Below are 20,845 nucleotides of genomic sequence, written 5' to 3' on the forward strand. Positions count from 1 at the left end.
CTCTCACTGTGTCTCTCTCTGTCAAATAAATAAATAAAATCTTTAAAAAAAAAAAAGTGATTTTTTTTTTTAAAGTCAGGCCAAAGGTTATTGGTGTTGTAAAATACATTCCTGAGCAATTTGTTATTTGTTGCATTCATATTTTATGGCTACGTATTATTCAATGTCTGTTATCCATCATACTTATAATTGGACCTACTGGAGAGGGGAGAAAGGTCAGTAGGAATAATTTAACTGTATCACAGTTTAATTCCAGGTATCACATAAAGTCCACTATATTGAAGAGCCTGGTCAGCAGGAGTGATAATGAATGACACACACAGTCTTAAGTCACAGAGCTTCCACATCATCGGTCTGAGCTGTAGATCAAAGTGGATCATTTGCCAGTTAATTATTTGGACACTATATTTTTACATGTGTTAGATATTCCTCATTCCCCTCCATAGGGCAGAGCTGGGCGGGGAAAGGGAGGGACCTCTGCTCCCTAGGAGTGAGGTAGTTAAAGATTTCACAGTTGAGGAATGCTTTTAGATAAATGATCTCCAAACAGGAATCTAGTTAAGAATGAGAAATGGGCAAAGGTAAATGGCTCCCATGGTTTCATTCATACTTTAACTCCATCTGGGCTTAAGCTAACCAGGACCAATGTATTTGAATTTGAAGATGTGCAATAAGTAGTATTCTAAATTTCTTCCCAAAGCTTTCTTATTTTCAGGCATTAAAAAAAAATACATGCCTCTTTCATTGTTGGACCTGGTGCGCTCTGCGCCTTTAATATTCACTGAGAGAGGGAGGGAGGTATCTTTGTACCTTTTTACATTTTTTTAAAATTGTAAAGGTCACTTTTCCTTTTTTCATAATAGGTTCTTCTTGCTTTGTTGGTGATTGTGTCACTTGGATTGGGGCTGGGGCTTGGACTCAGGCGACAAGAACAGCAAGGTATATCCCTCAGTGTTTTCTCAACAGTTCCTTATTTCTCCTTTCTCCTCACCTTCACCCCTTGAAACTTGTCTCTTCTCTGGAGCTCCCTCTCTCCTGCATGGAGTACTCTCCTCCTAGGCTTCTCCGTCTCCCACACCGCACTTACTAGGAGCCCACATCTGTGGTTAGCATTATCCACTGTCATTTCTGGACTTTACCCTTTTGCCCTCACCCCCTGCTCCCTTGAGATTCACATCATTCCTCTATGTTCTTATTTGACCTCACCTTCATAGAGGACTTTGATAACTGGATTAAAGACTCCTGTCCCAGCACCTACTCTACTCATTCCTATCTGCTTGTCGATAAACTTGGTCTCAAAAGTCTTGGTTGCTTCCCTCCCAGGACCTCCTGCCATGTTAGTACTGCATTCTCCCTGAAATCTCACTATTTCTTGGCTAGGCGATGCCACATTCTTAAATGTAGTGCAGAGTAAAAGCTTCACATTTATTTATTTATTTTTCCTCATAAGAAGCAAAGAAAGGGGCACCTGGGTGGCTCAGTTGGTTAAGCCTCTGCCTTTGGCTCAGGTCATGATCCCAGGGTCCTGGGATCGAGGCCCACGTCGGGCTCCCTGCTCAGTGGGGAGTCTGCTTCTCCCTCTCCCTCTCCCTCTGTGTTCTCCCTCCCACTCCCCTTCTATCAAATAAATAAATAAAAACAAATCTAAAAAATAAAAGAAGCAAAGAAAAAATAGGAGATAGAATCACCAAAATATCAAAACACGTCTCTTTTGCCATATCAGATCGGTATGAACAGTACATAAACTACTTACAAGTGACTATATGAAAAGCATTTTCTAAATCTTGTTATGTATTGTTTTGGTACTTTTATGAAGGGGACGTATGAGGTCAAATGTTAGGTAATTCATTCTCCTTTTTAATTTGGCTGATTAACTTCTAGTTTGACTCCCTTGGGGAAGGTCTTACTGCTTCTTTGTTAGGGAGACTCTTGGTGAGATTAACAGACAATTTTCCAGTTATGTTCTCACTTAAGAATTAACAGACACTCAGTACCCCTAGCCTAACATGGGAACATGGTGGAACTGGAAAGGTGGACCTTAACCTGGAAAATTACTGTCTTTTTTGGGGTCACTTGGCTATTGTGTTTCTGAACTACAGTACCAGTCCTAGACCTAACAGGTGTAGGTGGTCCACTTTGGTAGTATTATTCTGATGTTAGTTTGCACAGGTATGCACCACTTCTTAGTTCTCTCATCCTCAAATCATGTAAATTAATTGCAAGAGGCATATACTAATATCTGAACAAAATCTCTGATTATTTTGGCTCTTTCTCTCCCTTCCTTACTTTAGTACACCTATTGGCTGGCTTCCCAGTGTCATTGTTCCTTATTCTTGTCCTTTTATCTCAGTCTATCAGCCCTCATGTGGCATCACCCCTTCCCACCCAGGGCATTGGTACTTAACTCCAGCCCCTCATTTACTAGCATCCTTAAAATATTCATCCCCTCATTCTTCCATAGCTGAGTCCTAATCCCCAATCCTGGACCATTTTCACCATTCTCCACTCCAATCAACCCACTTTTCATAGGCACAGTACGTTTTTTTCTAGTGTGAGTTTTCAAGCAATTTTTCCGGTTTGAGTTTTTAATGGGTTCTTAAAAATTTATTCTTTTATGCGCACATACTTTTTACTTATTCTTCAACAATTGGGCACTGACTGTATGCTAGGTATTATTCTAATTACTGGGAATACAGTGGTGAAGAAAATAGACACATCCTTCAGGAGTTTATAGTCTAGCATAGAAGACAGACACTAAAAATATAAATAAGCCAAATACATATAATATGATAAGGAAAGTGCTAAGGGATAAGTAAAACTGAAAAGGGGATTATAAAATATGGAGTTAGGGTGGGATGGGAGATGTATGTGAAATGACTTTTGTAAAAAAGTCTTTGTAAAGAACTAGAGTGAGGGAGAAATAGGGATATTTGGGGGAAGAACATTCCAGGCAAGAGGAGACTGCAAGGGCAAAGGCCTAAGGCAGGAACATGCTTGGCAACTTCATTTAAAGAATAACAAGTTTGAAAAAAAAAAAAAAAAGAATAACAAGGTTGGTGAGTTGGAACTAAGAGGACAAGAGGGAGGGTAGTCATAAAATGAGATCAACCAAAGGACAGAAGAGAAGCCACATCAGTGAGATTGTTAAGTCAAATCTGGCCGTGGGCTTTCATTCTGAGAGTGATGGGAAGTGATTGGAGTTTTGAGCAGAGAAGATACATGCATGGTTTGCTTTTCCACACACTCACTTAGCCTGCTGTCTTATGAATAAATGGCAGGGTGAAACCAGGAGATGTGGAGACATCAATTAGGAAATTATTGCAATAATCCACACAAGCTCTATGTCTTGAACTAGGGTGGTAACATTGTAACTGGTGAGAAGTGTTTGGATCCTGGATATCTTTGGATGTGATAGATTTTATCCACAAAGTGGATATAGAGAAAGAGAGAAGTCACGAATGACTTCAAAATTTTTGGTATGAACATCTGGAAATACAGAATTTCCACAATAGAGATGGGGAACACTGTTGAAGAAGCTGGTTTGGGGAGAATAATCAGGAACTCGTTTTTGGACATGTTAAGTTTGAAATATCTACTAGGTGTCCAAGTGGAAAAGCCAGAAGGTAGTTGAATATATGAGGCTGGCTTTTGAAGGGAGGTCCTAGATGGACATGCAATGTGGCAGTTATCAGCTTCATATGTGGATTTAAGGCAATGTAACTGGAACACACTAACCTTAAAAAATTGGGAAGATGAGGGGGGAAAAAAACCACGGATGAAGTCTAGGAAGAATTGGCCAGGGATGTGGGAGGAAAGCCAGGTGATTGTTGTGTCCCGGAAGCCATGTGCAGAAAATGTTTCAAGGTAGGAGAGTGAATATAAAAATGTAAAGGCCTTTTATATAAATGGTATATAAACTTTTTTGGGTTACTTTTTCACTGAACGTTTCTTAAGAGCCATCTAAATTGGGGCACCTGGGTGGCTCAATTGTTACGCGTCTGCCTTCTGCTCAGGTCATGATCCCAGGGTTTTGGGATCGAGCCCCGCATTGGGCTCCCTGCTCCATGGGAAGCCTGCTTCTCCCTCTCCCACTCCTCCTGCTCGTGTTCCCTCTCTGTCAAATAAATAAATAAATAAATATCTAAAAAAAAAATCCTAAATTGTTATTCATCCATCTATTCTTAGGCATCTCTCTGCTTGCTACATAGTACTCTTTAGCATGTATAGCAATATACTATTTGACCTATGCCCTCCCCTGGTGCTGGATACCCAGGTTGACTTTAGTTCCTTTACATTACATAAATCCCGCAGGTTCCCTTATGGACCTGCGTGATATTGCTTCATCATCTACCCAGAAATAGGATTCCTTTGTCTTAGGGTCTGTATTTTAACTTGGGTGATTAGCCCCAGATAGCTTTCTGGAATGGCTGCCACAGCTTACTCTGTCTTTACCATGCACCCTCACCAACCCTTGGCATTATCTGGCTCTCTCATTTTTGGCAATGTAAACTTAGGTATAGAGTGGTATCTTTTATTTTAACTTTTATTTCTCTGCCCTGCTGCTCCAATCTGTGTTGGTTTCTCTCTTGGTTTGTTTGGTGTTCCCCTAGACCCTCCATTGTGTTGGATCTCATTATTTTTTGGATCTCTGTTTCACTTCCTCATTTTGCTAAAGAACATCCTTTAGTAGCTTCTTAAAATAGGATACATAAAAGATACAACTTGAGTTCTTATCTATCTAAAGATATTTTCATCATCCTAACCTAACACTTGACAGTTTGGCTAGATATTGAATTCTGAGATGAACATAATTTTCCTCTAGAAATATGAAGACATTGCTTTCCTTTCTTCTGGCTTTCAGTGTTGCTTTTAAGAAATTTGATACCATTCTGACTTGTAATCTTTGATAGCTTGCTCATGATCTTTCTCTGGGAACTTTCAAGATCTCTTTGTCCCTGTTGTGCTGACCCCTTCATGTGAGTTTTGCCCTGGGAAATGTTGATGTAATAATTAATACTTTTCAGTTCTGGGAAATTTTATAATATGACTTCTTTAATAATATCATGACTACTTTCTCTGTTTTTCACTTTTAGGTACTACCTTCCTTTTAAAAGGTTAACTACGTAGTAGCCTTGATTATATCTGCAATATCTCTTTGCCATGTAAAACAACATAGCATGTTCAATCTTGGGGATTAGGGTGTGAAATCTTCTCCGAAACCATCATTCTGCCTACCACACCCCTCTACTGAATTTTTCATTACTGCTTTCATGTTTTTATTTCTAAGAGAACCCTGAACATTATTTCTCTTTTTGAAATTATAGCTTTCTTTCTTATTTCATGGATACAATATCATCTTTTCTGAAGCTCTCACTGTTAGCTGTGCATGTGTGTGTTTGTGTTTAACTCTTCTGTTTCTTTCATTGTTTCCTTTTCAATCAAGTTTTTCTTTTCCTCTTTTCTTTTCTTATTTGTTTTGGTCTTCCTTTTTCCATAAAAAGAAGACCCCAATGGAGGGTCTAGGGGAACACCAAACAAACCAAGAATTTTATCTTGCTATTCTCAAATGTCTGGTAACCATTTGTTCAAGTTTATGAATACGGCTTGTTCATCTTTTCTCATCATAGCTAACCTTTATGTCTGCCTCTGTGATGAAAGCTACTTTTCCTAAATTCTTCCAGATTATGAGCCTCTATCGAGTGGGAGGTGAGGTGGATCTTGCTGCTCCATCTTCAGACTTTAAACCAGTTTCACTTTATTTAGCCTCTGCCTGTCCCTCCTACCTTCACCTAATGGTGCCTGGTGTTTCTGAGTCTGGGACCTCTCTGGAGTCCTGGGGAAAAATCACTTACTATTTATTATTGTGCATTGATGACTCATAGAGCACAATAAAAAAATATCTGTTTGTCTGACCTAGTCTGTGCTGGGTACCTCTTCTGTGTGCTTCTACCATCTAACTCAGAGACATCAGATAACTTCTTTTTTTTTTTTAAGATTTTATTTATTTGAAAGAGAGAGAGCATGGGAAGGAGGGGCAGAGGGAGAGGGAGAGAATCTCAAGCAGACTCCCTGCTGAGCGCAGAGCCTGATATGGGCTCAATCTCATGACCCTGAGATCATGACCTGAGCCGAAATTAAGAGTTGGACTGACTGAGCCACCCAGTTGGCCCTCAGATAACTTCTTTTTTTTTTTTTTTTTTTAAAGATTTTATTTATTTATTTGACAGAGAGATAGCGAGAGCAGGAACACAAGCAGGGGGAGTGGGAGAGGGAGAAGCAGGCTTCCCGCCGAGCAGGGAGCCCGATGTGGGACTCGATCCCAGGACCCTGGGATCATGACCTGAGCCGAAGGCAGACGCTTAACGACTGAGCCACCCAGGAGCCCCCTCAGATAACTTCTAAGCACTGGTTTCCTTATTCCCTCCACTCCTACAGGCAGTTGCAGGAAGAAATGCTTTGATTCTTCATTCAGAGGACTGGAGAGTTGTCGGTGTGATACGGAATGCAAACACAGAGGCGACTGCTGCTGGGATTTTGAAGACACTTGTGTGGAATCAAGTATGGATTCTGAGGATAAGTTCATTATAGCATGTTGGTTGTGCTGTCATTAACGCATGTCCAAATGCTCACCATACACCTTGTCTATTGGTTTGCTAGGGCTGCCATAACTCAGAAACTGGGGGGCTTAAACAACAGAAATTCATTTCCTCAGTTCTAGAAGCTAGAAATCCAAGATGCAGGTTTCATCAGGGTTGATTCTTTCTAAGGTCTGTGAGGGAGATCCATTCCTTGCCCTTCTCCTAGCTTCTGGTGGGTTACAAGTTGGCTGTCGTTGGCTTTTGGCAGCATAACCCCAAACTCTGCCTTTGTCTTCACGGAGAGTTCTCTTGTGCCTTCATAGTCTTCCCTGTGTGTGTGTGTGTGTGTATGTACATGTCCAAATCTCCCCTTTTTATAAGAATATCTGTTGCACTGGATAGGGACCACTCTAATGACCTCATTTGAACTTGAGTATCTACAAAGATCTCTTTCTAAGCAAAGTCACATTCATGGCGTTGGGGGGCTAACACTCCAACATTTTAGGGGGACACTATTCAACCCATAACACCTTGTGTACAGGATTATCGTTTCCCCTTTTGCAGTACTAAACACAGAGTCCACACTTGATTTGATTGAGGTTGAGGAATAATGGTGTCCAGTAGATGAAACGCTGTCTATGTTGCTGGGAATACGAACGTCGCAACGCAGTTTCACTACTGCTCAAGTTAATCATCTTGTTCAGTTTCCTTTGCAGTCATTCTCAGATTTCAGGGTGCATAAGACTTACTTAGAAAGTTGGTGATTCTTGGTGATTCTGATGCCAGTGCTCCACAGAACACAACTTGAGAAACACTGTTCTCTGGGTAGAAGAGACAGTTCTCAATGTTTAATCTTTTAAGACATCAGTGAAGGCATGTAGATACGGGGGTGGCTAGTGGTTCAAAGGGTAAAGATTAGAATAGTAGAGCTTCTTACATTATATTTTCTGAAAAGGGCAAGGGGGAGGGGATAACTTAGTGTAGATAAGATCTGCATTCCCTTTACTTAATCTCCCCAAATCTTTCCTAAGTAAGTGATAAGTAATGGACAATGAAGAACTCCATGCACAACAGAAGCACGCAGCAGTCACCTGTCGAACACATTTGTCTAAGCACAGAGCTGATGTTGATTTTAGACACTGATTCCTAGCAGATGGCACTAGGAAGCAGTGATGTGATAGCCTCGTGCTGTTTTAGCACTCATGTTTATTTACACTGCTCTCATACTGAGCACGTAGCCTGGGAGAGCTGCAGAGGCTCAGCGGAGGCTCACCTAGCACTCCGTACCCTCAGCTGGGAGGTGCCCTGGCCTGCCTGCATTCTTACAGACCTGACCATGTTCCTGTTAATTCTGCTCTCACGGCCTCTTCCTTCCTGCCCGTCTTTAAACGAAAGTGCTCCTGGGTGGCCACCATCACTAGTGGTTCATCTCCGTTGGGAGTTCCTAATTTTGGGTGGGAATAGAGTCAGTGTTCAGAGTTTCTCCAAAGTCAGAGGTGTACCTGCCAGGTAGACCAGAGCTGCAACTTACAAAACTGCATTTCTCTCTGCCACTCATGCCAACTGAAGAAAAGTGATGGGTTGTGCCTTGTTTGTATGACGTATTTTCATTTATTAATGCAGAGAAGCCAAGAGTTGGCCCTTACAATAATACAGGGATAAACGTCTGGAATTTACATTTGCTGTTGGATACTTGGGTATACGTTAAATGCTGGGAACTGAATTGTGTGATTTTACAGCTCGAATATGGACATGCAATAGATTTCGTTGTGGGGAGACCAGACTAGAGTTCAGCCTTTGCTCTTGTTCGGATGACTGTCTGCAGAGGAAAGACTGCTGTGCTGACTACAAGAGTGTTTGCCAAGGTAAGCAGAGGAAGTTGACCCATTCGCTTCTCTGTGTTCAGTGACCCCAGAGCTGGCTGACCCAGGCTGCATAAATTAAAACAAGTCAGAGACAATGTGTTTACTGTGGGAAGAAATGTGGCTCGTGCATTATAGAGAGAGGGAGTTCATAGCATAGATACTATAGAAAAGAAGGGAAAGATTAAATTTCCATATTCATTGATAAGGCAAGGTCTTCTCCAATCCAATGACTATGCTAGAAATATCTGTGGTTTGAGATACCAGATGGCAGATCCTAACGTTAAAACATGATGAAAGAGGTTATCTGGCCCGTCAATCAGTCTGTTAATCCAACGTTACTGCTGAAACAACTGTGTCCTGAGTGGTCAAATTACTGATTAAGGACCTTCAGAGAGTTACTGCAGAGCCAAGATTAGGACACAGGTTATTCAACTCCTGGTTCCAACTGCAAGTGATGTACTGCAGATTATTTTTAAAAATTACCAATCCCTCTGAACATGTAACGAAATTTATGAAAAATGCACATAAACACACAGCAACAAAATTGCTTCAAGTTATCAACCCCTTTTTCATAATGCCAAACCCAATAAAGGCAACTAACTTATACTTTTAATTTTTCTAGACCAAAAAAAGAGATTAGGTTGAATTCTGATTTTTTTGAATAGAAGGAAAATGTTATAGTAGAAACATTAAAAACTATAATCTCTTAGTAGAAAATAGATTTCACACTAATGGATAAATCAATTTTTATTACAAAATATAATTGAAAATCAACTAAAAAGAGCTATCAAAAAGGAAGAATAAATGTCTGAAATGGTAACTTATTTTTCAAATAATTATTGTTTGACATTTAATATTGCATCATTAAAAATTCTGTTAAATTCATGAAGGCAATTTCTTGTTTGCTTATTTCTGTAAGTTCACTGCCTCTGACCCCTCTATTTTCCCACCTTCTACATCAAATATATAATTTAACTTTTTATGTCAAGACTGATCCTCAGGTCATATGGTAAAATTTCCCACTGAATTCAATGCACAACATTGCTGAAATTTAATAGAAACAACAGTAATTGTTGTGGTACCTGGGTGGCTCAGTCATTAAGATCTTAAAACTTACTATGTTTAATTTTTCCCAATTGAAATCAATTATTCTCATTGGCTGCTTCTGCCCCCTCCCAACACACACAATAACAGAAGCGGGGTGCCTGGGTGGCTCAGTCGTTAGGCGTCTGCCATTCGGCTTGGGTCATGATCCCGGGGTCCTGGGATCGAGACCCGCGTCAAGCTCTTTGCTCAGTGGGAAGCCTGCTTCTCCCTCTCACTCTCCCCCTGCTTGTGTTCCCTCTCTCTCTGTGTCTCTCTCTGTCAAATAAATAAATAAAATCTTAAAAAAAAAAAAAAAGAAACAACAGTAATTGTTATAAGCAGTGTTGATATTTACCACCACTGCTAAATGGGTACTTTGATGGAGTTAATTTTATCATTTCAGTTTATTTTTCAAAATAAATGTAAATGTTTTCTCTAAGGATTCAATACTTTGTTTAAAGATGTTACATGATTTTTGCTCAAATTAAATCTTCAGGCCATAGTTTGAAGGCATTTGAATAATTTTTGTGCAAGAAACCAGCTAGTCACTTTTACGTTTTAAATTTAGAATTTTAAAACCTTTATGATATATTTATAACATATATAAAGGAGAGAATTGTATGGTGATTTCCCTATATGTCCAGCACTTAGCTTCAGCAGCTATCAACTCATGGCCAGTCTTGTCTCCTCTTGACAAAGTATAATTTTCAAAAAGATAAAAACATGAGTCTCATAGAAATGTAATGTGAACATGTCAAAAAGTAAATAGCTCATTCATGAGATAATCATCTGGACTGTCCAGCTGGCTCAAAGAAAATGAAAGAGACTAAGTATACATACAACTGAAAGAATGTTGGAATGAAGTTATAAATAGTGTAAATTCTGGTGGGACAGAAAGGATTTGCATTTCTACATGACAATTTTTTTGCTATCAGACAAGAATCACTTACGTTGCTATTATTTTTCTACCAATTAACTGCTACTGTTACTGTGTTATAAAATGAATGGTAAGGAATAAGCCAGATAAAGGTATATACTTCTAAGTAATTAGATAATTCATAGGTGGGCTTTTTAGATAATCCCCAGAATGACATTAAAATGAAATTTAGTGATCAATCTTCCTTTTGCTTATTTTCAAGTTTTGGATTGTTTTTTCTTAACAAAATATACTCTTTATCCACCCCAACTTCTCTCCCCAGATTTTAGATGATTTCTAAGCAAATCCTAGAGTTACTATCATTCATCTGTAAATATTTTTAGGGTGTATCTAAAAATGTAAATATTTAACAAAATTACAATACCATTAGTATATCTAAAAACATCAATTGTTGTTGATATCATCAAATATCCAGTGTTCTAATCTTTCTGTTGTCTCATAACATTTTTAAAAAAGATTGTTTGAAATAGGATCCAAAAAGATTCCATACATTTCAAGTGGCTAATACTTCAAGTCCTTTAAAAATAGCTTCTCTTTCTTTTTTTCCCTTTGCAATTTACATGTTGAAGAAATGAGGCCTTTGTCCGGCAGACTTTTCCAGTTTGTTTTGCAGATTGCATCTTAAGCAGTTTGTCATCTCCTGTATTTCCTGAAAATTGGTAGTTAGAATTAGAGGACTGTTCAGATTCAGGTGCAAAGTATTTATTTATTTTGCAAGTATACTCTGTAGATGGTGGTATTACTTCCATCAAGAAGCACATCTTGTCTGCTTGTTGCTTTTTCTGGAATGTTAGCCATCGATGATCATTGCCTGTATCTATCAAGGGATACAAGTGATGATATTTATACTCTATCATTTCTACTTCATTAGTTAGTTGGAATGTTCTATAAACAGAAACATTCATGAAGTAAAATTTTTTTAGTTAAGATCCTCAAACTTACTATGTTTAATTTTTCCCAGTTGAAATCAATTATTCTCATTTACTGCTTCTGACCCCCCAGCACAATGATTTCTTTTATCTTTTCTTTAGTTGGTATATCTATATTTATTAAACTCTTTTTTTTTTTTCTAATTGTCTCTTTCCAGCTAAAAGAATCCCCTTTGTTTTTCTTGGTAAAGATGAGCTTCTTGGTATTCAGTCTGTCCAAACCTCTGGGCAACGCTGATCTTTTCAACATGCGGAATAGCACTTAATTCTGTTCTGGAAGAATTTAGTCATTGGAATAACATGAACAAAGTAGTTTGGAAAGATCATGTTCATTGAACATTTGTTTTTCTTTTCTTTTCTGTGGTGCAGCTGTCTAAAGATTTTGATCTTATTTTTCAGGAGAAACCTCTTGGGTGAAAGAAGACTGTGGCACAGCCCAGCAGTCTCAATGTCCAGAAGGGTGAGAATACGGGGAGTTTTTATCCTCCTTTAACATGGACTGTAGCTGAGAAGCCAAGTGGCATTTCCTCCACTTTATATTTTAAAACAATACACTTAACCAACGATTAGGATTCTTGGTGGCCTTCAAACTCAGACTTTTTGCTCACATCATTGTTTACAAAGCATTTTTAATTAATTTTTTACATTCATGTAACAGTGACTTAAAGAAATGGTTGAAGTATTAAATACTAGCATTCTCAAGTTCCTCTGGTCAGGACTGGGATTTAGATCTGAATTACTCCAGCCAGAACTCTTTCCTATGAATATCCTGGAACTTTGAATTTATACTTAACTGAGGAAAGGGAAGGAAGTTTGCCCACGGAAGGCCTCACAAGGAAGAGTGGATGAAAAGGACTTTATCATGTGTACATGGGTGAGGAAAGCATGAGGTAAAACCCCTCACCCCACCCCTCCCATGCCTCTCCTCCACACACTTATAATGGCTTCTACTGGACCTTTCCCAGTCCTGGAAGCATGCCCCACATCACCTTCCAGTCAGGGTGGATTTCCCCTCCAGTTACCCCTTTTGCCCTTCACCGACTTCATTCTTTTGGCCCAAGCAGTGGAAGGAAGTTGGTGAGGTAGGAGAAAAATGGAGTATCTGGCTGTAGGAAGAATTGGTGGAGTCATTTTTAGATAGCCTTATTTTATTTAAAGAATGTGTGTAGATAATGTCTGTTTTTGTACCATGCTGCTTTGGTTTACCCCAATCCTCAGATCCAGCTGCCCTGTCCAGTGGCTTTTGGGTGAGCAAAAAATTTAGAATAAAAAGGATACTTGAGTTTGAGTCCTGGTTTTGCCTATGGGACTTTAACTGTAGTCAATTCTGTGAGCTTCATCTATAAAATTATAGTAGTAGTTGTAATAATAATAATAATAATGCCAAGTTCAGAAGATTTCATGTGATGGGGTTAGCCTGGTGAGGGGTATTAAGGAGGGCATGTATTGCATGGAGCACTGGGTGTTATATACAATGAATCATGGATCACTACATCAAAAAAACAAAAACAAAAAAACTTTGAAAAAAAAAAGATTTCATGTGAGAATTAAGTCAACATCTTGATCCCATAGATGTTTGACCTTGTTTTTAAGCTGCAAGGTTATTCTGATGGCATATTTATAAATATAAAAGTTTTAATGGCCTTATGCTAATGAATTTATGAAGTATAAGTATTTCCAATGCAAACAGCAATGCAGCACTTGAACCTCTTGATGAGTTTTCTATATATTGTGTGTAAAAAAAAATCCCAATTTTCCATTTTATTTTTTTGAGGTATAATCTATATATTGAAATGCTAACATTTATGTGTACAGTATAATGAGACTTGGAAATTCAGAAACCCATGCAACCCAGAGATAGAGTATTTCCAAGACACAGAATATTTCCATCATGTGCTGATTTCTATCACCATAGATTCCTGTTCTAGAATTTCATATAAATGGAATCATCCCATATGTTCCCTTGTGTTGTTGTTCTTAATCCAACGATTTTGAGACTCATAAATGTTATTGCATGTATGTACCATATCTCTCACATGGGCTTTTACACAGCATATTTTTTTCTGATTAACACATTGGTCCCATTCTCTAACACATTGGTCCCATTCTCTTTTCATATTATTTCTATTTTTTCTTTAGGGCCAAGTTCACACGTCTGTTTTTACCTTACAGAGATCAAATCTGACATCCCCTATGTAGTTGAATAGCATCCTGTAATCAATTCTAACCTTTAACCACCCCCATTTACTTCTCAATTTCATTCCCTAGATTAGGGCTGTAATTCCTTCATGCCTTTATTTTCAATATTTAGCAATAATGTCTGACTCAAATATTTGTTAAATGAATTACTCTACAATAACTGTATATTCTGGGAAACCATATAGACCTGTCCTCCAGACTCTCCTCACAGTTTCTTTTACAAATGTGTAATTAGATGGCCAGACTGATATTTTTCCAGCTTTACTCAAGCACCTTGAAAAACACGGAAATTATTTTTCCTATTGATAGTTTGTATTGGGGGTGCCCAGGTGGCTCAGTCGCTTAAGCATGAGACTCTTGATTTCAGCTCAGGTCATGATCTCTTGGGTAGTGGGGTTGAGCACCACATTGGGCTCCATGTGTAGCAGGGAATCTGCCTGAGATCCTCTCTCTCCTTCTCCCTCTGCCCCTCCACCTGTTCACGTGCACTCTCTCACTCTCTCTCTAAAATAAATAAATTAAAAAAAAATAGTTTGTATTAGCATTCAGAATTTTCTCCATAATAATAGTGGATATTTTTAAGGACTACTCCAATCAAATTTCTTGGAAAAGTGTGTTTTTGCTTAAAAATTTATTTTTCTAATTTAAAAAAATTTTTTAATTAACATGTAATGTATTATTTGTTTCAGGGGTATAGGTATGTAACACCCATTGCTCACCACAACACGTACTCTCCCCGATGTCCATCACCCAGCAACCCCATCCCCCAGCCACCCCATCCCCCCTGCTTAAAAATTTAGATGTGAAGCTGCTTGAGCACCGAGCTTCACATACTCAGTTGCATGCAGTGTATTTGGAATTTAAAACAAATGTTGGTGTTTATAGCTGTTGTTCATAATAACTCCAAAGTGGCAATTACCTAAATGCCCAGCAACAGTAGAATAACTAAGTTGTGGTTTATTCATTAACTGGAATACAGGACAGCCATGAGAATGGATGATCTACAACTACATGTAACAGTATGGATTAATCTCAAACATAATGTTCCATAAAAGAGGCCAGGCACAATGGAATACATACTGTATGATTCCTTTTGCATGTAAATATAAATACAGATACAGGCATAATCAATCTGTTGTTTTAGGTCAAGGTACTGCTCACCCTTGGTGGGGTGTGGTTTGCAGAGGCTATTGAGTGGAAAGAAGCTCAAGGGGAGGATTCTAGGGTGCTGGTATTCTGTTTCTTGATCTGGGTGATCGAGTTCACAGTGGAGTTGTTAGGAAGTTAGGAAACATTAATCAAATTATACATCTGTGAAATGTGTGTGTGTGGTCATGTGTATATAAAATATATACAAATAAAATTTTAAAAGTGAAAAAAAATTAAATGAAGAAAAGACAGCCTCTGGCTATACCCTAAGAGTTACCTTCCATTACTTTAGCTTAAATACTGATATTAAAAAAAAAAAAATTGTAATGCTTTTGATGTTAATATTAATATAGCGAGATATTAGAATAAAGAATCAAAAGGGTAGAACTTTAGAATAATAAAAAACCTCATAAGCTATAGAGTTCCTAAATTCTGTATCATAATTATATCCAAAATGCGGTAGAGGAATTGTTACTTTTACGATTTTTGAGTTTGAGCCTTGTATTCAGGAATCGTTGCTCTTGGCTCTTTAGCAAAGTCAGGTCCATGCAAGGTCTGCGGTTAACAGCTCCATTTCTGGGGATGTTTTGTTAATGCTCTGCTTGCATGCTGCTGACCTCTATTGAAAAACTGCAATTAATTAGCGCCATGTATACTCACCACTGTAAAGTGCTAAATATATTTGAGGTAAGGCAATGATACTAATGTTCTATTATGGTGATTCCAAAGTATTAGGTGAGTGGGTTGGGGCTGAGTTATGAGAGGTTGAGTAACTGCTTAGAGTTCAATAGCTAATAAAGACTGAAGGTAAGGGATTACTGACCTACTAACATTACTAACATGCTAATTAGGGGTTCCTTACTGGAAGTACTGATTCTTAAAGGAGATAACAATATTTATTTTATTTTTTAAAATTTTTTAAAGATTTTATTTATTTATTTGAGAGAGAGAGCATGCGTGAGAGCACAAGAAGGGGGAGGGTCAGAGAGAGAAGCAGACTCTCCGCTGAGCACGGAGCCCAATGCTGGGCTCTATCCTGAGACTCCAGGGATCACGACCTGAGCCAAAGGCAGCTGCTTAACTGACTGAGCCACTCAGATGCCCCAGGAGATAACAATTTTTAAAAAGAGAAAGAAAAAAATGACCCAGGACATACTGTACTTTCTAAGCATTTTCTAATTTAGAGAATTGTAAGTAGCACAGAAAAGTGTCTTTATTTTTTTTTTACAATCAAAATAGTAGACTAATATTTTGTTTTCCATTTTCAGATTTGAACTGCCACCAGTTATTTTGTTTTCCATGGATGGATTTAGGGCTGAATATTTGCAAACATGGGACGCCCTCATACCTAATATTAATAAACTGAGTAAGTCTTCCACAACTGTAGGCACACAAAGGACGAGGACACTAGTTAGCCAGTCTGTAGATGGGTACTTTCCTTCCTGACCTTCCATATTAGTCGTTTGCTTTCTCCCAGGTCCTCCGAAGATCCTGAGGAATTTACCACTCATGGGACCTATTTTCATACTTGTTGGCTCCTCCTTTTTTTGTAGCATGTTCATCTTTTGGTTTATTGTGATTCGTTTGTATCTGAATATAATTTCCATCTTATGGAAATCTGTCCACATACACTATCTCGAAAGTGGTGTTTGTCAGACTTGGGTTCTGAATCTTAGCAAGAAGAACGTGACCAGCAGGGACAGGATCCTGAAGGAGCCTGAGTGGCAGAACTGAGCCAGCACATACCAATGCTCCAGAAGGCAAAAACCCTAGTGTCTATGTCTGGTTCTGGAAGTAAGCTGCCTGGAAACTGGTTCCACTGCTTATTAGCTGTGAGACCGTGGGCAAGCTTACCTCACCTACTGGTGCCCATTCTCTTGAGTTGTAAAATGGTCACTTCCTACCTGATGGGAATACTGCGAGAACATAAATGCTGTACACACTGAATGATTTTAAGTTATTATTATAATTATTGGTTTTATTGTCATCTTAATCAGGATGTTACACTTCTATTTAGGACACTTGGCCCTCGTATGATGTTATAAAGTTATTAATAAAGAGAAATTAAGTACCTAAGGACACAGAGCCAAGAAGTATCAGAACATGATTAGAGCCAGAGGGTCAAGTCCCGGGTCTATAGTCTTCACTGCCCCACAATTCTTTCTTTCTTCCCCCTTCTGCCAGACCCTTGTTTGCCTCCAAGGCCCTCAAAGTTTATCACAATTTTACTGGTGTCTTGTTTTTATTTTTCTCCAAATTATTAAAAAATAACTGTTTGGGCCTGAGTAAATCCATTTCCTTGTCTGGGTCTCAATTTCCTTACTTGTAAAATGAGAAGATTAGCTCTAATGATTTCTACTGTTTATTCCGGCTCTAAAATCCCATGATGGACTGCTTCCCCTCTAACACAAGGTGCTTTGTCACTTCAGCTTTTCTCTCACTCTCTGAGGCAGATCCTTAGCAAAAACGTCGAGAGTTTGGGGGTTATGACAGAACAGGCTCCGAATTCGGGACTTGCCATTGAAGTGCTGAGTTACTTTGGCCCGGAAAGTTAATTAACACCTCCCACAGTTTCTATTTCTTTATTCACATTTTCCTTGATAATCTGGATATCAAATTCTGTATCCAAAAGGGAATTTAGCTAGCCAGGCTGAGCTGAACCCCTTTTGAAGTGGAATTATTTGATTTGCTCATCCCACTCAGAGTTGGGAATGACACCAGTGGAAATATTGGGCCATGGAGAGTGTTCCCTTTCTAAGATTTTAATCCTTTAATGTGTAGACATCACTAACTAGGTCTACAAGGCAAAATGGGCTGTTAGCTTTCAGGAGGCCTGATTAAAAGTAGATGTAATAAGACTTAGGATTAGGACCTCCTGGGAATGGTAGGCTTGAGGTGGGTTATGTGAAAACAGGCATCACGTTAAGGAAGTACAGAACCCCATCTCCAGTGTCCCATCAGGCTCCCTGGGTTGGTTGACAGCGACAGTGGTCATGGAAACTGAGCATGAACTCACACCACAGAACCATGAGTCGTATCTGTGATGGTTAAAAGGACTCAGACTCAACTCTAGTGAGCGCGTGAGATCACTGTCTTGTCTGAGTGTGGGTGGGAGCAGAAAAAAAAGGTGTCAGGCCCAAGAACAGGGAACTGTCAGGTAAGATAGAGGTGGTATGGCGTGAACTACAAGTCAGGTTTCCTTGAAAACTGGGTGAGAAAGTGGGGATAGAATAAGACTAGTAGAACTGGCAGGCAATGTTTGCAGTTTTGAAGATGAGAGTTAGCAAGGTTTACATTCACGAACAACAGAACTCTTAAATTCTCCACAGCAGATGCCATTTGGTCACCTTCTTCTTGCTAAGATTCAGAACCCAAGTCTGACACCACTTTCGAGATAGTGTATGTGGACAGATTTCCATCTGCCCCCTCCTCCTCCTCTTTCTTCTTTTTAATTTTATTGTGGTAAGAACACTTAACATAAGACCTAACCACTTGATAGACTTTTAAGTATGTAATGCAATATTGTTCTCTATAGGCCCGATGTTGTACAGCAGATCTCTAGAATTTATTCATCTCACGTAAATGAAATTTTAAACCCACTGATAAGCAACTCTCCACTTTCTCCTCCCCACAGACCTTAGCAACCACCATTCTATTCTTTGCTTCTATGAGTTTGAATCTTTTAGATCTCTCATATAAGTGGAGTCTTGCAGTATTGGTCTTTCTGTGACAGGCTTATTTCATTTAATGTCCTCAAGGTTCATCTCTATGGTCGCATATTGTAGAATTTCCTTCTTTTTTAAGGCTGAATCAAGTTCCATTGTGTGTATATATTACTTAAAAAATACATTTATCTGTCAGTGGACATTTAGGTTGTTTCTACATCTTGGCTATTGGGAATAGTGATACATTGAACATGGGAGTGTTAATATCTCTTCAAGATCTTGATTTCAATTCTTTTGGATAAACATCTGGAAGTAGGATTCCTGGATCATAGGGTAGTTGTATTTTTAATTATTTGAGGACCCTCCACACTGTTTTCTACAGTGGCTATACTATTTTGTAATCTCACCATCAGTATACAAATGTTGCAATTTCTCCATGCCCTTGTGAACACTTGTCTTTTGTGTTTCTGATAAGAGCCATCCTAACAGGTGAGAAGTGATAACTCATTGTGGTTTTGATTTGCATTTTCCTGATGTTTAGTGACATTGATCATCTTTTCTTATACCTATTGGTCATTTGTAGGTCTTCTTCAGAGAAATGTCTATTCAAATCCTTAATGCATTTTTAAGTGGGTTATTAGTTTTTTTCTAGAGTTGTAAGAGTTCATTATGTATTTTAGAAATCAATTCCTTGTTAGATATATGGTTTGTAAATATTTTCTTCCATTCCGTATGTTGTTTCTGTTGATGGTTTCCTTTGTGCACAGAAGCTTTTTAGTTTGATATAGTTCCACTAGTCTATTTTTGCTTCTGTTGCTTGTGATTTTGGTATCATATTCATGACATCATTACTAAAACCAATGTCATAAATCTTTCCTCCTCTTTTCTTCTAAGACTTTTACGGTTTCAGGCCTTATATTTGAGTCTTTAGTTCATTTTGAGTTAGTTATTGTTTATGGTATATGAAAGGGTCCAGCATCCTACTGGAAAAACTCGGTTTTTTCATTGTGGAGTATGATGTTAGCTGTGGGCTTTCCATATATGGCCTTTATTATGTTGAGAAATATCCCTCCCTTTCTAGTTCGTTAAGAATTTTTATCATGAAAGGGTATTGAATCTTATTAAATGCTTTTCTGCATCTGTTGAGATATGATCATGTGATTTTTATGCTGTATTATATTAATGTGGTTTATAACATTAAGATTTTTGCATCTATGCTCATCAGGGATATTGTCCTGTAGTTTCCTTTTCTTGTGGTGTCTTTGTCTGGCTTTGAATCAGGGTAATGCTGTCTTCGTAAAATGAGTTTGGAAGTGTTTTCAATGTTTTGGATGAGTTTAAGAATGATTGGCATTAATTCTTCTTTAAATGTTTGATAGAAGTCCGCAGTGAAGCCTTCTAATCCTAGGCTTTTCTCTGTTGAAAGGTGTAGTCGAACTAAAGATTTGTTAATTTTATCTTTTCAAAAAACCAAGTTTAATTTTCGTAATTTTTAAAATTATTTTTCTATTCTTTATTTTATGTTTGCTGTAATCTTTATGGTTTCCTTCCTTCTGCTAACTTTGGGTTTCATTTGTTCTTTTCCTAGTTCCTTGAGGTGCAAAGTCAGGTTGTTTATTTGAAAGTCCTTTTTTAATGTGGGTGTTTGTTGTATACACTTCCATCCTAGCGCTGCTTTTGCTGCATCTGTCGGCTGTTGCACCTGCTCATCCATTTAGTTTTCTGCTCTTTCTTAAAGTTTATAGTTACTTGGGGTATGTGTTTATTCCATTTGTATTTTCAGATTTTTTTGGTTGGTTTTTTTAAGGAGTAAATTACATAAATGATAAACTTTTAAAAACAATATTAAAATGTAAATAGTAAGGAAAATATGTATATAATAGAATAACAACAACCAACCAACAATAAAACTCTTTCCGGATCTTTCTAAGCTTATCTCTGCAGAAGCAACTACTCTTACTGATTTAGTGTGTGTCTTTCCAGAATTATACTTTTTAGTTTTAATTTGGATTATTAAGTTCTGGAAGAAACAATGGTAGAAGATTTTGCTTTCTGTGAGCTGTTCTCTAACAGCTCTAGTTCAAAGGCCAGTGATCCAAATGGTAGCCTGAGTCATGGATAGTCAGCACGTGTGTCCTGTTTGGAACATTTTCAATAAGGAAGTGTCATGTTCTTCCATTACCAGTAGCTTAGTTTATATTTTATTTTATACTCAATGCCTTAGGCATTTAAGAATTTAATTACATTACATTACATTAATTTAATTACATTAATTACATGTATGAAAGAAATAAAAACAGAGACTGACTTTATATTTCTATTTACTTTGTATGTTTTTCCCTTACTTAAATTCTTTTCATTGTATAATGAATTGGATCTCATTTTATTTTCTTATCATATGACTTCTTAACAATAATAAATGTATCTTTCTCCGATT

General features: G+C 38.0%; 1 protein-coding gene across 1 annotated transcript in view; it reads left to right on the forward strand.

Moving 5' to 3' along the window:
- Positions 1-20,845, forward strand: part of ENPP3 (ectonucleotide pyrophosphatase/phosphodiesterase 3) — a 74,073-nt gene that overhangs the window by 5,994 nt on the left and 47,234 nt on the right. Inside the window, exons 3-7 of the mRNA XM_034991454.1 lie at positions 864-939; positions 6,436-6,558; positions 8,318-8,443; positions 11,795-11,855; positions 16,012-16,109. Coding sequence (XP_034847345.1) covers positions 864-939; positions 6,436-6,558; positions 8,318-8,443; positions 11,795-11,855; positions 16,012-16,109 — 484 coding nt within the window. The remainder of the gene's footprint in view (positions 1-863; positions 940-6,435; positions 6,559-8,317; positions 8,444-11,794; positions 11,856-16,011; positions 16,110-20,845) is intronic.

The sequence above is a fragment of the Mirounga leonina genome, unplaced genomic scaffold (assembly GCF_011800145.1).
Source record: "Mirounga leonina isolate KUSES-001 unplaced genomic scaffold, KU_Mleo_1.0 Mir_53, whole genome shotgun sequence".
Taxonomy (NCBI): domain Eukaryota; kingdom Metazoa; phylum Chordata; class Mammalia; order Carnivora; family Phocidae; genus Mirounga; species Mirounga leonina.